Raw genomic sequence first — 12243 nt, 5'->3', positions numbered from 1 at the left:
CACTGTTCATAGGAGGAAGCATGAGAAGAAACCTGAGTACTCTTAGATAAAATGAAATTGTCCATAAATTTAGGAGGTTATATTACTACATTTTATTCGTTTCTCCTCTGCAGTGACAGATCCCTGTAATTTAGCCTAAAAAGTGTCATAAAATGGCAGGCTTAATTCTAATTTTAAGAAATCTAATGAGACAATTCTATGTCCTTAAGTGTTCTTTGGAAAATAAATTTGTATAAGCTACAAGCAAAATACTTTTCAGACACTTAACTGTAAAAAACCTATTTGAGCTTGCAAATATGTCAGGGCTGTTGCACACTAGACCCTAAAAACTATGAGATGTGCATCAGGAATATTTCTGATATAATCCAAATCCCAATGGAATGGACATAAGCTTCCCATTAATTTCAGTAGGATTTTGGTCCAGCCCTTGATCCACTCAATGGAGTATCAGGTCAAAAAAACCTCACCCTGCTTTGCTGTTAGTGAGAAGCAAAGAAATATTTGGAAGTTCAGCATAAGATTTTTTTGCTAAAGAGACACTGGAATAAGGGGGAAGCATGAAGCAAGGGGAGGGTAAATCTATAGAAATAGCTTTAGCAAGGCAAAATTCCACAGCAACCACAAACATCTCATTTATTTCCGCTGACACCTTCTGAGTAGGTACATGGTTGCATATGTAACACTTTCCCGTATTTTTCCCCCAGGACACTGTTTTGCTTACATTCCCAGAGCTGTGAATTTATAATGGAGGTTTCTTTGGGTTATTACATGTAATAGGAACTGTGTTTTCACAGATGGCTTACCTTCCTTGCCAGATGTCTGTTTTTAACAGTGTCTTAATAACTACTGCATATGCTAACTTCATTCTGCATACTAAAAAATATTGCCTTGAAGGGACAAACCCTTTATTTTTAGGCTACATTTGTAATCACTGAAGCAACTTAGGAAAGTCTGAACTGGATTCACCAGCACCTGCAAGCTGGAAATCACCTACGACTCTCTTCCTAAAAAATTAATGCTTCTGTGCTACTGGACCTGCCAGGCAGGAGACATGAATTACTGGATTGAAATCCTGTCTGTGACAGACTAGATAATTTTGTAGCTATATGCCTCCAGATCCCCTTTTAGTCTTAGAAATCTGTGATTCACCTTCTAAACAATCTTCACACAACCATCACAATTATCAAACAAACCCCTAATTTATTGCTTCAAAAGATTACAGTCTGGAAAATCAAAGGAAACAGACAATGCCTAGGGGTTGAAGAAAGATCGTATAAACAGCACAGATGGGCTTCAAAGATATTGTTGGGTAGCACTGCCAAATCCAAACATTTCAAAACTATGAGTCAGGCACCAGAAAAGTCTTGAAATTTACTTACAATTCATGAGATGTGAAAAATAACTTATTTCACTAACGCCTGCATCATTGTGCAGGCGCATTCGCTGCCCAACTGCCTGTCATTTGTCCTCCCCCAACAGTTTTTGCATCCATTGGCTCATTTCACCTGCGTTTGACAGAAGAGCAGAGAGCTGAATGGTGCTGACTCCTTATGAGATCTGAGGGTGGTTAGGCTGGGGGTCAAGCCCATGCTGACAGTTGCACATGGAGGAAGGCAGGGATAAGTGGGACCTGGTCTACACTGATCAATTCACCTGCACCCACACAGCTGCATACATGCCATGTGCAAGCTGACCAGACCAGGGGTGGGAGCTGCAGACATTGTGTGGGGCTGGACATACAGGGGAGCAGGAGGATATTTGGGGAAACAAGAAGGATCTCATTCAAAGGGTAAAGGGAGAAAGCAAGTTAATGCAGCTGGACACCATGGGGTGTGAAGAAGGCTGCGTACATTGTGGCAGTGAGCTGTGACAGTACCCAAGAGCCAGGTGAAGCTCCACAGCCACAGCAGGCTACCTGTATTTTAATCCCAGATGTCCACAATGTGGATATTAAGCACCAGATAGAATAAATGGCACTCATAAGCCCTTCCTCGCAAAACTGTACTGAAGAGTTCAGTGCCTCTGCATCCTTCCCCTCGCTGCGGGATGCCACTCCATAGCCCTCCCAGCGGTTGTTGCTCCCTTGCGATCCACTAACTCATTCACTATACATCCGTGCAAGTGTACCGTAACTTGCTTCAGAGTAAGATAAATAAGGGAAGACCAAACACCGAATTTAGGTAGAGCTGTCTGGAAGAGTGCTGGCAGTGGAGAGAAGACAGGAAAGCAAACAGAAACCTCAAGATGAGAAGTTACTGCAAGTACTGTGAAGTAAATCCTGGAGATTTTCCTTACCAGATCACCAGTGCTAATTCAGCAAGATCTTTGTGTGACTAAAGGTTGGTTTTTTTCCATGCCTTACATGATGGGAAGTGTGTGTTTTCTCTCCATTTTCCTGTTGACAGCTATTGCTGTTGCCAGTTCACTGCCTCCATCAGTCTGAAGGAGCTGAATGAGGACTGTGTGCTCAGGGAATCCCAGTTCCTCCCCCTGGCTGCTCGCTGCAACTGCTGGTGCACATCAGCAGAGAAGAAGCATGAGTCTCTCTGGTGGTGAAATCCCCGGGCTACAAACAGATAGATTTGTCAGCCTGGTGTCTCCAAGAAGCGCAGCTTTCTCACATGGATTACAGCGTCATGTTGCTCACTTTATTTTGACATAATTTGAGATTCTGCTTCCAGAACATTAGACCAAATCTTCTGAAAAGAAACAGAAGAGGCCTAAAAGGAGCATAGCATTCTCTCTCTGGAAGCTGTAATATCTGAAGTTTTCATTCATAGAAGACATTACACCCAGATCTGATGCCAAGAGTTGTGTGGTACTGTTACTTTTTCCCACTTGTAAGCATTCCAGCCTAAGGAACCTGCCCTTACCCCTGCAGTATGGCTACAGCACTAGGCAAACAGTAATACTACAACCCATCTGTCATATTTCAGCTACCTTTCCCACTCCTCCACCAGGTTCTTCATCATCCCTTTACCCTAGGAGGAACTGACTTTAGAAAAGCTCTGTCAGATAGGTAATGGCCCATATAGTCAGCTCAGTTCTAGAGGTATATAAATCCAGAACAACTCAAGTGGTGAGCAGAGGTATTTTGAACTTGCTTCATTGTAGGTAGGCAAAAAGTGATGGGTGTCTCAGGGTTTACATGTTTCTTACTCTCTGTTCAAATGCAATTATTGTTTACAGATCTTTGCAGTGACCCCATATGATCAGCTGGACAGTCGTCCTCCTTTACACATCAGTGCTGCCAGACTGAACGAGTTCTAACATGTGCTGGAAGCGAAGGCTCCCCTACGCTATTGGTGAGGCTTGTCAAAAGGATGGTTTAATAGAAACTGTACTTCTATAATGAAAACAAACACACTTTAAACAGTCCAGCTGGCATTCACAGAGAAGCAGAAGCTCAGTGATTGTTCTAGCTGAGCAACAAAGTTAAAGCATATAGTCTAATAGCATTCAAGATCACAAGTAAAAGAATGGATTGTGATAATCTGATTTAAAAGACAAAAATGTGGACAGGGTGGTCAGTTGTTACTAGACATTCAGTTGACCTTGTCTGTCTCACAGGTTTTACATATATATTTGCATATTAATGCCCATATTATCCCCACATCCTCTCATTTATTTAGTCTCTCCTCTGTAGCAACTGGTATTTTTCCTTACAGTGGTGTTCTTGATATGAAAGAATGATGATTTGTCAGCAGTTTCAGCCTCTGGTCTAGGGCTGGCAGCTTAATTAGGAAATGTGATGTTGTTCCAGAGCCAATGGACCATGTTGGGAAGTGCTCCGGGATTTCTCAGACTGTTTGAAGTCCAACACTTCTCAAAAACTTCTGCCTTGTTGCAAAGATTTTGATACCATATTTATGGCTGGGCTATGGGTAAACGTGTGACAATGCTAGATCAGTGAGGGCGAAGTCCTACAGTATCTTTACAGAAATCAAACCAACTGATAGAAGGAAGATTTTTCTAATGTCAGACAAACTGAGATTGCCCACTGGAAGGAAGAAACAAGCCTGCCCAACACAGTCCGTTCTATGGAAAGACTATCAGGCTCTCTAGCGGGGAGTCAGATTCAGAGGCAATAGTGGGACACAACGAAAGCTAAAGAAAAGCAAGCATGAACATGTCACATGTAGGTAATCCCCAGGTCACCCTCCGCTGTCCCCCACATACTGGGTGGGGACATACCCCAGCTGGGTATGGAGTACAAATAAAAAGACAAGAGAAATCCATGTTCCCTAGAAATACGAACTGCAGAAATCAAGACTCTGATGACACTGGCAAGGGGTGGACAGCCAGCAGGGAGTGAGATTTGGTATCAACTTAGGCATAGTCCAATAGTCCAGGCCCCACTGAATTCAGGGAGGTTATACCATTAATTTCATTAGTGATGGGTTTACTCCCAAGAATTGTTTTTTTCCTATATTCTTATTATCTTAGTCATCACTCTGCTCAAAACCACGCGAGGCTGTTTTCTGCGCTGAAAAAAAAGTGTTATGAGTGATGAAATGGTAAAATAAACATTAGTTGTCTTGGCTTTCCTTCATAATACATATTCCACTTCACCTTAAAAATAAATTGAGCCTCTCGGTGTGGCTGTTCAATCGTGCCCATCCATCCGTCTCCCAGCTGTGCAGTATACCACTTGGACCTCGCTGCCAAATGTAAGCACTCAAATAATAATCAAAGCAGGTGGTTAGCATAAAAACTCTTTTCATTTGTATTATGGTATCAGTATTTTTTTAATGTCTATGACACTTAATTTATTCATTTCAGGGCTGTATGTTTGCAGGTTCCATGTCTTGGTTTAATAGATAAGCTATGTAGCACTTACTGCATAAATAGTTTGGAAGCTGAGAGTCTCACAACGTGTGAGTGACACCATGAATTCATCTTCCAGCACATGCTGCTTTTATTGTATTATAAAGATAATATTTTCTCCTTCTAACTTTCTATGCCTACCTCTTATTTACAGTACTCATAATCCCCTAGGATACTTTATTATTTTTACATCACAAGATGTTTGAAAAGTTTTAACCTGTACTTTGTCATTGACTGTGTAGCGAGCAAAGCTAAAACCATAAAAGAAAAGAAATCTACCTGTTATATGTGAGTTCTTTCAGAAGATATTAGGTTAAAATTTTGTTTGATTAGAGGGAGTCTGGAAAACAGAGGACAAGGTATTACTGTGAAATCAACAAAACCTGCTTGCTTCAAATTCTTTGTCCTCTTCAGAAAAGTAAAATAATGAATGAATTACATTGCTCCATTTCAAGGAAGAAAACAACAAAGAAAAGCCAACTGGAACACCGGATTATATAAATAAAGGCAATTTTTACTGACAGTGTTCTGATCCAAATATTTATTTATTTCCTTACTCATACAAAATTGATGCTTGTGAAGGTATTGGGTTAAAAGGGTTGGAAAATGAATTCTTCTAGTTATCCACAGAGAACATTTAGTACCAATGAAGCAATGAACACTTTCTTGATTTGAATAAGAAATATATTACATATGATTTACAGAAATGAGATCTAATGTCACGTAGAAAATGGTGGTTTAGAGCAACAGTATCAGGAAGGAGATTGATACTTGTTTCTGCTGTGGCTGGGATGGGTCACCCTTCACCTTGGTCCATCCAGGGGATGGGGAGGCTTCACTTCCACAACTCCAAATGGGAAAACTGACTATAACCACTGCCAGGCATTTCACCTGTTTGCTTGTCAGACAGTCACCTCTCTCCTCAAGGCTCAAACACCATCCAGTTCTTGCAAGTTTGTGACACATTTTCTACACTATGGCACTGGCTGGATTCAGAGCAGAAACCTACACGTAAAAGACTAAAAACAGAAGGAGGCTCTGTTCTACTAGAAATTTATTTAGCAATCATCAGATGGAAAACTTGGCTTCAGAGAAAAAAAAAAAAAAAAGAATTAGATACCAGAAAGAGGTGAGAAAGTCAGTTCTGGATAAAAGTAGTTCTAATTTCTAACATAATCAAAAGCGTTATTAAAGGTTTGTATATGAGTCATGCCAACTTCTATATAGATGAGAAATGTAATGAAATGGTATCTAAGTCATTATAAATTCTATTTACATAAAAGAAGAAAAAGAATGTTTCCTACTTAATTTTTCACGTTTCCCTTCATATCTTGCATACTTATTAAAATGTAGGGTTTGAAGTACCCATAGAAAAAATACAAACGTGCAGAGAGAATAACCACTAGGAAAAAAAAAAATCAACCAAATCCTACAACTGGATTTAAAATAATTCAGTCCTGTCTAAAGAGTCAAATCATGTTCTTTTTCCTCCCTACATAAAAGCTTCACTCATATTCATAACAATAGAAGAAAAGCACAGTTGCTTCGTAACACTGGACATAGCTTTCCAGAAACAAGATAGCTACTCAGAAATGCTATGGAAAACATTAATCACAGAGTAACTTGCTATTTACATTAAAGACGGTAGCCTTTAAAATTAACTAAAAATAAAAGCAAAAAAAACCAAACCGAGTTTTCAGTCATAGGACAGTTTTGTCCATGTTGTGGGGTCCCTGTTCTTTTCCTTTTTGTCCAGCATTTCTTTCAAAATATATCTCTATATATACAGATATATGTCTGAGATAGATGTATCAAAAGCTAAAACATGTCTGGATGGACAGCCTGCAAATTGCATCTGAGACCACATTTGCAGTAGACAAACCCCCACAGAAAAAAATGCTGGAATGACACATTTTAATGAAATGACATTCCCTGTCCATGATCCGCATAGGATCCATGTAGAAACCTAAATGCCTCAGTCCATAGAAGCAGAGCTGACAGTAGTAGCACAGGTTCCCCCGTGCTGCCAAGCTGAAGCATCCCAGCCCTCACGGGATGCAGTGGCTTCCATCCCCATGGACGCTGTCTGGATGGGTGCAGAGCAGGGCCAGTGGTGGTGATGTAGAGAGCTGTCACCCTCTGTGTGGACTACAGACAGGATCCAAGTCTCTTGGCAGTCAGTGGAAGCCACTCGTGTTGATGCCAGCAGGACCTGGAGGAAGCCATGGGGCAGCAGCAGGCTCCAAGGATGGGAGCACAGGACGAGGCATTGCCGACTCTCTGATCCAGCCCCAGCACCGCCACCACGTCACCCGGCAGGCTCTCAGTTCTCACTTAGAATCTACAAAACAAGTCACTGCTGTCATGCTTCTTCCACAGAACAACGGCTGGACTGTGCAGGAACTGTTGAGCATCACATGTTGTTCTTACACATGCGGGATGCTAGTGGGCAACCGGCTCCAACTCAGAACCAGGAAAATCCAGCCAGAGGACACGTCCCTTAGCAGAGGAAAGACTGTCTGGGCTTTCAGCAGCCAGCACTCAGCTGCTCAGTCTCCATCATAACTTGCCAAACCAGTGCAAATTCACAGGAAAAAGAATGTCCGCATCAAGGGGTTATAAATCCTTCCTTACGTAAGAGAATGGTACAAGCGTTTACCCGGCAGCTCTATCAAATATCGTAGAAAAGGTTACACAAAAATATTTAAATATGTGGATACAGATACATAGATATTACACTTGCATAAAATATGTATATTCAAAACCCTTTGGGCAATTTCACAGTTAGCTGAAAATGTATGCTTTAGAAATATGAACAATTTCCTACACTTTTCTAGTTTAAATAGGAGGGGGGAGGGTAAAGAAGCATCAGCCTTATTAATACTGAATGCTAAGTGCAGAAGTTTAGCTGTAGCTGTAGGGTTTTGAAGCAATTGATTTGACAGACCCTCCAAGCATAAACTCTGTTTTAAAAATCCACATCTATTCCCTAGATTGCTTATTGTTTCATGAAAATGAAAACCTACGTGTCCTGCTTGTATCAGCTAGATCTCCTGAGACTGTTCAATTAAACCTCATAAGCTTGCAATACTTCAAGATAGGATTGTGCATTGGGAATACGCATGAACCTTATTGCAGTATTTCTGTGTGATAATAGGAATTTATAACTTTTCATATCTTGCACAACTTAACTTTAGAAATAAAAATATCTTAAATGACACCACAAGAAGCTCACAGTTCTGAGAAAATTAAAGTCAGTATGAAATTTTACTTATAGACGACAATTTACACAGATTTACATAAATACAGAGATTAAAATATTAAATCAAAGCTAATTAACAGAGGATAGAGTTTTACATGATAACATATTTTAATCCTAGTTACATTTTTTCCACTACTTTTAGTGTCATGAGACTGTATAAATAATATATATACCTGTATATCCATAATATATATAAAGATATATATATATATATCTCCATCTTTTTTTTTTTCTTCAAAAATAGGGCAATTTTATAACTGCAATGAGATGTGACAAGCAGTACACTTCTGGGGAATTATTGCATGCCTTGAGTGCATAAGGCAGAAGAAAGAGTATCTGACTTCAGACACTAAAGAAGTGGAATCATCAACCAGAAATGCACTGGAGTGATTTGGAACATCTTATTGCTTTTATAAAACTTGAAATTATACGCTGTTTTTTTGTGGGTTGTTGTTGGGGTTTTTTTAAAGGCACAAAATAAAGGGAAAAGTAATATCTCTCTGTTTAGTGGAGATCAACGATCAGGAAGCTCCATTACTGTTCACTGAACACTCTTCATTCTCCTAAATCTATTCCCTGTGGTGCAATACTGTGCTGCAGTTGCATAAGGAGGTTAAACACAAAAGTTCATGCATCCTTTATCAGGGGGAACAAAACAAAGCCAATTTCCTTGCCCAGCAACAACGAAGTAGCCATTAGCATCTGATCGTACTGGCTGGTGGTGAGACTCAGCCATCGCTCCCGTCAAACTGCAATGTGCAAAACACCACTCTGTCACAGGTACTCTTGCCACACTAACCTCAGCTGGTAGAGCAGCTCCATAAGCTGGATGATACAGTACTTGCCTAAAACGCTGGAGGCTCAGATCCAAACTCAACAGCAATTTCCCATCAGGACAGGCAAGACTGGAAAGGGATAAAACTGGGAAACAGAAACACTGCCGTGAAACCACTGCATTGTGGGGCTATTACACGATTATGGAGTACTTCTGCCACCCTTTTTCCCCCATTTTAAATTGGTTAATGGCATTCACTCCCGGCTTAGGGCCCCTGACCTCCTGATGTGCGAGCCTAGGGTTTTTCTAGCCTAACAGCCACCCTGGGAGGCAGAATACAACAGAGCGAATAAGCGGATACACAATATTAAAAACTGTGGACTATACTATCTCCTCAGATCACTTTGAATGCCTGTATAGAGGGGAGAAAAAAAAAAAAAAAAGCAGCAGCAGAAGAAATCCATCGGGATCACTTTTTCTTTGCTGTATTTCTTAGATGTTAATACGCACAGTAGAGGGCTGCCTCGGCTATGATACCACACACGATGTTTCAAAGTTGGGATACGGCACTCTGTTAAGGCACCTTCAAGTAATGGTCATTGATTTGATCACTTTTCTGTACCCGACGCTGCTTCCTCCAGCACACACAGCACCAGGCAGCCACTCACACCTGCCATCCTCAGACAAAAAAACTCACGGTCCTTGCTAGGGAGACACTACACCAGCCACTTTTGAAATAAGTATTTGCCAGGGTTTAGGAGTGGACATTTTGCACAACTGCGTGGTTTGTTCCCCAAGAGGGGAAAGGGGAGAAAATTGAGTGTCCCTAACTGTCTTCTAGATTAGGAGGGTTAAAAATATGTATCAGCCTAAAAAAGTATAAGCCAGCTCTGTACTGCTGCAGGATTCCTTGCTGGGAGGCGAAGCTGTAAATGCAGGCATTCAGTGCGGGGTGCCTGGTGCAGAACTGGATTGTTTCAGGACCAACAGGAGGTACAAGGACAACCTCCCCTGGGAGAGGATGGGCAAGTTACTGCACATCACCTCACCCTGCCACAAAACGGTACTGGGTTTGGGTCTCAGGCTTCATGGCATGGGGATGGGGGGTGGGGCATTTGAAGATGAAGGGAGCTGAGGGGAGAGGAAAGCTCGGGCATTGCTCTGTGCAGACAGCTGGCTGCATCCCCCCAGTGGGAGGCTCAGTGCTGCAGCTGGGGGGCATGGGGCCATGGGGCCAGGAGGGCACCTGCAGTTAAGCCCGAACGAGGGTGGCCATTTCTACACAAAACAATATCCAGTTCCTGGGAAGGAGCGAGAGGGGTGGGACAGGGGCATAGGTTCTAGCACAAAAGGAGAGATCAGGGTGGACTGTCACCCTGCTCCAAGGGGACAGGGGGTCCTAAGGCACCCGCCAGACCTGCCTCTCCCCCCACGCCACTCACTCAAGCCCCAACCCACGCCATGCAATGGTGACACAAGGCGCAGCAGGAATCCCGAGAGAGTGGGTTGTCCTGGTCCCTGGAGTAATGATGTCCAGGGAAAAGGGACTCCCCACCCCTGACCCTCTCCTTCAGGTGGATGACTTGATATTTGGAGCTGCAAGCAGCTCCTTCTCCAGTAAAAAGACGCATCCTTTCCTCACACAGTCAATGAGAAACGCGATGTGATCTGTCATGCGCTTGGATCATGGGCTTGTTCGTTCGTTTGAATTAGCAATGTTTTCTTCTTCTTCAGGACTAGATTAATCACTCGGGTATTTACAAACACCAACCAGTGCCTTCGTGAGGTCTCCCCCAAACCATCAAGACAAAATCACCGTCTGCAGGAGCCCCACACCAGCTGTGTCCAAACAAGCCCGTGCTGGCTGACAGCTCGGGGCTGCAGGGGGAGAGGGGCGCTGGATCTCCAAGTCCTGGGGGGGTCTTCCCAGCCGGCTGTCTCTTCCTTGGGGTGCCTCTCCCTGCACCCCCGTCCCAGGGTGCTGGCTGCTGCTATTGCTGCTGCGGGTGCAGTGGTCCCGTTCATACTCCTCCTGAGCCTTTTGCATTTTCCGCTTCTTCATCTTCCTCTTGTGGATGTGGAAGGTGGTGAGGGAGAGGAGAATCAGGCAGAAGATGAGGGTGACCAGGACAATTAAAACCAGCGTGGATGAGAAGGACTGGAAGAGTTGACCCACTTGCGTGATGCAGGTGCTGCTGGCGTTTAAAGTGGCGGATGTCCTGTTCAGGAGACAAGGTGGCAGGGACAGCCTCAACTCCTTGGAGAGCTTGGCACTCATTGAGGAGGCTTCGGAAGATGAGGATCTTCCTCCCCTCTCCGAAGACGCCTAAATTTCAGTCGGCGCCGGGCTGCTGGCGGGCGCTCGCTGGAAATGCCCGGGATGCTGCCGACTCAGCCCCACGCTCGCTCTAAAGTGACAGAGCAGCCTGCAAAGGGAGCCGGACACATCAGCGCTCCGAGGCACCCACCCTGCGCTGCGCCCCCCGCCCCAAAACACGGCGCCGCCGGCTGCGGCAGCCTCCTCCCTGCGCCCCGCCACGGCAGCGCCCCGAGCGGCCCCGGCTCCCCGCCGGGGGGCGGCTGAGCGGCGGCGGGACCGGGACGGCGGCGGGGCGCCGCCACACCGGCTTCGCGCGTTGCTCGGCATCCCGGGCAGCGCCGCCCGGCTGCTCAGCCCAACTAGTTGCCGCGGGAAGGAAGGGACGGAGGGAGCGGCGGCGCGGCTGCCAGAGCCCCGCACCGCGGCAGGGGTAGGCTGCCGAAGCCGGGCGGGGACGCGCCCCGCCGTGCCGGTGCCCGCCCCGGAGCCCTTACCTGCGCCGGCGGAGGCAGCGAGGGAGCGCCCAGGCGCCGCGGGCGCTGGGGGCTGCGGCAGCGCGGAGTGAGCGCGCAGAGCGGAGCCGCCGCCGCTTCGGGGAGCGCCGCCCGCAGCCTATAGCCGCCCCGGCCGGTGACGTCAGGCGGCGCGGCCGGGCCCGCTCGCCGCCGCCCCGCACGGCCCCCGGCGGCGGAGGGGGCGGAGGGGGCGGCCCCCGCCCAGGCCCCGCAGGCACCGGTGCCCCCCGCGTTGCAGCCAGCGCGCCCGGCTCCGCGCGTCGCCCCCGGCCCCCGAGCGGCCCCGCCGCGCCCCGCCCCTGCCCGGCCCGCCTCGCCCCCCGCGCTCCTCCACCCCCGGCCGCCGGGACCGGCCCGTGCCCCCTGCCCCCTAAAACGCCCCGCGCCCCGGCCGACCCCCGCCGCCGCAGCCAGCCCCTTCCCCCGCGTCCCCATCCTCGCCGACACGCCGTGGCCGGCGTGCCCACACCGAGTCACCCGCAGCCACCCCCGGCGCCCTCACCTCCCGGCTGCGCGCGCCCCCATCGCGGACCCGCGCCTCGGT

At 46.1% G+C, this 12243-nt stretch overlaps 1 protein-coding gene across 1 annotated transcript; it reads right to left on the bottom strand.

Annotated features, from left to right (window-relative positions):
- Positions 1-5353: 5353 nt before the first annotated feature.
- Positions 5354-11847, bottom strand: C2H11orf87 (chromosome 2 C11orf87 homolog). Its single transcript, XM_056329717.1, has 2 exons — positions 11679-11847; positions 5354-11290 (listed from the first exon to the last, which is right to left on the bottom strand). The coding sequence occupies exon 2, from the start codon at positions 11140-11142 to the stop codon at positions 10666-10668; it is 477 nt and encodes a 158-aa protein (XP_056185692.1). The 5' UTR covers positions 11143-11290; positions 11679-11847; the 3' UTR covers positions 5354-10665.
- Between the last annotated feature and the right edge of the window lie 396 nt (positions 11848-12243).

Source organism: Falco biarmicus, chromosome 2 (assembly GCF_023638135.1).
Source record: "Falco biarmicus isolate bFalBia1 chromosome 2, bFalBia1.pri, whole genome shotgun sequence".
Classification (NCBI taxonomy): domain Eukaryota; kingdom Metazoa; phylum Chordata; class Aves; order Falconiformes; family Falconidae; genus Falco; species Falco biarmicus.
The sequence above is the reverse complement of the archived record's forward strand: the minus strand, read 5'-3'. Positions and strand labels throughout refer to the sequence as shown.